This window comes from Sphaeroforma arctica (assembly GCF_001186125.1).
Source record: "Sphaeroforma arctica JP610 unplaced genomic scaffold supercont1.572, whole genome shotgun sequence".
Classification (NCBI taxonomy): domain Eukaryota; class Ichthyosporea; order Ichthyophonida; genus Sphaeroforma; species Sphaeroforma arctica.
The window spans coordinates 44,665-48,408 of NW_014039986.1; the positions used below are offsets into that span (position 1 = coordinate 44,665).

A 3,744-nucleotide genomic window follows, 5' to 3' on the forward strand; every position below is an offset into this window, starting at 1 on the left:
ATATATATATATATATACATAGTATATGTATATGTATATATATATAGATATATATATATATATATATGTATATATATATATATATATATCAAGCCCTAGATATACTATACACTATCGCCCTCAAGGGTGTATTCATAACACACTATAAACATCAAGAAATAAACGTAGTACACACCTGGGTGGTAAATAGTGCGGCGGTGGCTGCTTCTAGTTCAGAGAATAATTGTTCCGTCCTTCCTTCGTCCGATCCCTGTGCCTGAACCTGAGCCGCCTGAACGGTGTCAAGGGGCAGATAGAGATGGTCAATTTGTCGGTCTGCGTATATGGTTCAATTAGAATGCATGCTTTCGCATATTCAGTTGAGTGTTGAAGAATGTTTATTTTGGTAGGTGTACACAACATAGTATAAGGAAATATATTTTTATGTAGCTGCCACTACATAGATATTTGATCCGATTTGGACTATAAAAAAATTATCTAAGGATATACATGTGAATATTTATATACCATTCGAAACACGCAGGCTATGATTTCATATTACATCACGAACACGCTAAATAGTGCATACACGTTTCGAATAGAGTACGCTCATTCGTTTCAGAACACGGTATATGTATATATATATATATATGTATATGTATATACATATATATATATACAAAGGGATCTATCGGGTGAAAAGTAAAACTGCGCATGCAAGTGACCATCCCATCAAGCTTGCACCCTCCAGATGTATACACAAACTCTCTCACGAGCTCGGAATGAACTAGACATACAAATGCACACACTACATTACAACACCTACCTTAGCTCTCTCCAGGTCTTGCCTGAGTAAGTCCATAAGCGTCTCCTGCTGCGTGTTGTGTTCTTTCGCCATCGAATTCTGCTCCTCCAACGACGACTTCTCAGAGCTCAGACTACTTATGATCTCATTGCTTTCGGCCTGTTCAGTTTCCTGTCAGTTTGAGGGTTAGTAATGAAGTTGATCAATAATCAAAGAAATATGCTCATGAGTTGAAGTTAGTTGTTGAGTATAGTGCATTTGGCACCCCTCCTACACCTTCACCTCCCATTATGATATCTCAGGTTTCAAGTTGAGGATAAAACTGATGCCTCGACTGGTTCAGTCTCCTGTGCGGCTGTAGAATGGTGGCGATTCTTATGTATTCTGCGATGTCAATGTGTGCCAGTTGTGTTGTTGTATATTGCACGAGAGATATTTGAATACATATTCCGATCCAGGCAGCCAGGGGATAGAGCCTGACCTGTACAAGTTACAAAGCAACCGTAGTCGCCCAGGAGGCCTACCTATCTCTTACCTGCTTCAATTGCACTTCCTTGAGTGTGGTGGTAGTCTCATAGTACTTCTCGGTGGTCTGGTTCAGATCCTCGATTGTTTCATTGAGCTTCGCGGTAGTTTGATTTAGTTGGTCCTGCAGGCGATGTACAATCTCAGCCTGTTCACTCTATTGGCCCGTGAGACAGTGTTGAGAGGAAAATATAAGGAAAAGATAATTTAAAAACCAAAACATAGTTTCTTAAAAAATAAGTTAGGGAATTTCCAACCTTGAAGACTTCGCATATAAATGTATCGCACTACAAACAAATTGATACTTGTGTCGAGATGCATTGCGAGCTCGTGGATTTTCGAATGAAATACAAGATGTATTGATTTTAAGCAAAGGGTGTACCTATTTCAAGCAATTCAAACATACTCACTCCGATCATATATCAAACTCTCGGAGGTTTCAATCAACTCGATGCACTTACATATCTAATACAACACGATTTTGCACGCATTACACAAGTGTATTCTCAGTAATTATAAACTTTATAAGTTTATGTACAAGGCAAATGCATATTGATCATATACACGCACAGGAATCTGAAAACCTAAAATATACACTGACGAATATATGTTAGATTTAAACATGGTCAGCTATAAAAACTACCTAAATGCCTACATACCTATATATAAATATATATATATATGTAATGAATATATATATATATACATATATATATATATTAAACACCATGTGCATGCATACATGCATACACGCACACACACACACACACATATATATATATATATATATATATGTGTGTGTGTGTGTATATATTTATATACTTATATATAAATGTACATTTGTAATTTGACGTATCACTGACGGTATACGATTCCAATATATCGACATATCCCCTCGTTGCACCGCTTAAACGATTTTTGCTATAAGGTGACTTTAGTTCCCCTATCCATTCAAAAAAGAAAAGTAGAGAGCCTCTTATCTATCGTCTTTACCAACAACCATCTTTATCATCTCAGCTGAACAAGGTTAATCATACTCTCACACATAGTCGGTTCTTACCTGCGCTGCAGCCGCCTCAGCCGATCCCTGGGTGGCATTGGAGGTGTTCCCATTCAGTGCCGAGCCTACACTAACTAGAGACGCGGCACTCACAGACGGGCTTTCACTAGAATTTGTGTTCGTCCGAGAAACGGTATTCGAGCTCTGGTTGCTATGGTAACCCTGGCTGTGGTTGGGGTAGTAGTTGTGTGCTTGGTGGGGGGGCTGTGTGTAAGCATTCATACTCTGCTGCTGTTGGTGTATTGGTTGTTGTTGTTGTTGTTGGTAGTGTTGCTGTTGCTGCTGCATGTGCTGTTGTTGCTGTTGCTGGTTGTGCTGTTGTTGTTGGTGTTGGTGGTGGTACTGCTGCTGTTGCTGTTGCGTCATTTCACCAATGGGACTGTGCCTACCGTACTGCTGACCTTGTGCCGGGGGTGAAGCTGAACATAAGTCAAGGGAACAGTTGCGCATAGTGTGATGAGCACAATGTATGGTATGATATATTTTCTTGAGACAAACCTAAAACGGAGTATACTTCTAATGCAACTACCTCCAGTGTGTAGGTAAAGTGGTGGCGACAGGTTTGTATATCGTATTTGTAAAACATGTATTGATCAGCCCCCGCTGCCGAAAGGAGGCGTAGAGTACCTCGAGTATCGATGCATATACCCAACGACTAACATTGGAATAACTGTTGGGTGCCCAGCCCTAATAAAATGATTAAAATAGGTTTCGAGCCAAAATGACAGAATCTAAAATGCGGCGAGCATCGTGTCCCTGCGTGTACAATAAACACATAAGCTTGACGACCAGACGAACGAATGTGTGCATTTAACCTTGACTACTTATAAACAGATGTATCCGCACGTCCATAAATCTGAGCATATTTGTATATTCATATAAATATACAGAAAAAAAATTAACGTATTTAAAATTCTGTTTATGTCTCCATCCAGCCGAACAGTATATATATATATATATACATCTAAAAAGGACAAAGTACATGTAACAGTCTATTGATATACAAATATCATTATATATAGATATTTATACTATAAAAATATATAAATATAAGCAAATACATATATATATATATTTATATATATATATATATGTGTGTATATATGCATATGCATATGTTTATGAATACCTATATGTCCATTAAAATATATCTATATATATCTATACAACTCTATACCGATATCTATACATATCTATACATATCTATATATATATATATATATATATATATATATATATATATATATATATATATATATATATATATATATATATATATATATATATATATATATATATATATATATATATATATATATATATATATATATATATATATATATATATATATATATATATTATATATATATATATA

General features: G+C 36.1%; 1 protein-coding gene across 1 annotated transcript in view; it reads right to left on the reverse strand.

Annotated features, from left to right (window-relative positions):
- Positions 1-2,819, reverse strand: part of SARC_07317 (hypothetical protein) — a gene marked incomplete at both ends in the record, with an annotated part of 9,760 nt that extends 6,941 nt beyond the window's left edge. The window contains 4 exons of the mRNA XM_014298753.1: positions 176-271; positions 806-955; positions 1,320-1,466; positions 2,370-2,819. Coding sequence (XP_014154228.1) covers positions 176-271; positions 806-955; positions 1,320-1,466; positions 2,370-2,819 — 843 coding nt within the window. The remainder of the gene's footprint in view (positions 1-175; positions 272-805; positions 956-1,319; positions 1,467-2,369) is intronic.
- Between the last annotated feature and the right edge of the window lie 925 nt (positions 2,820-3,744).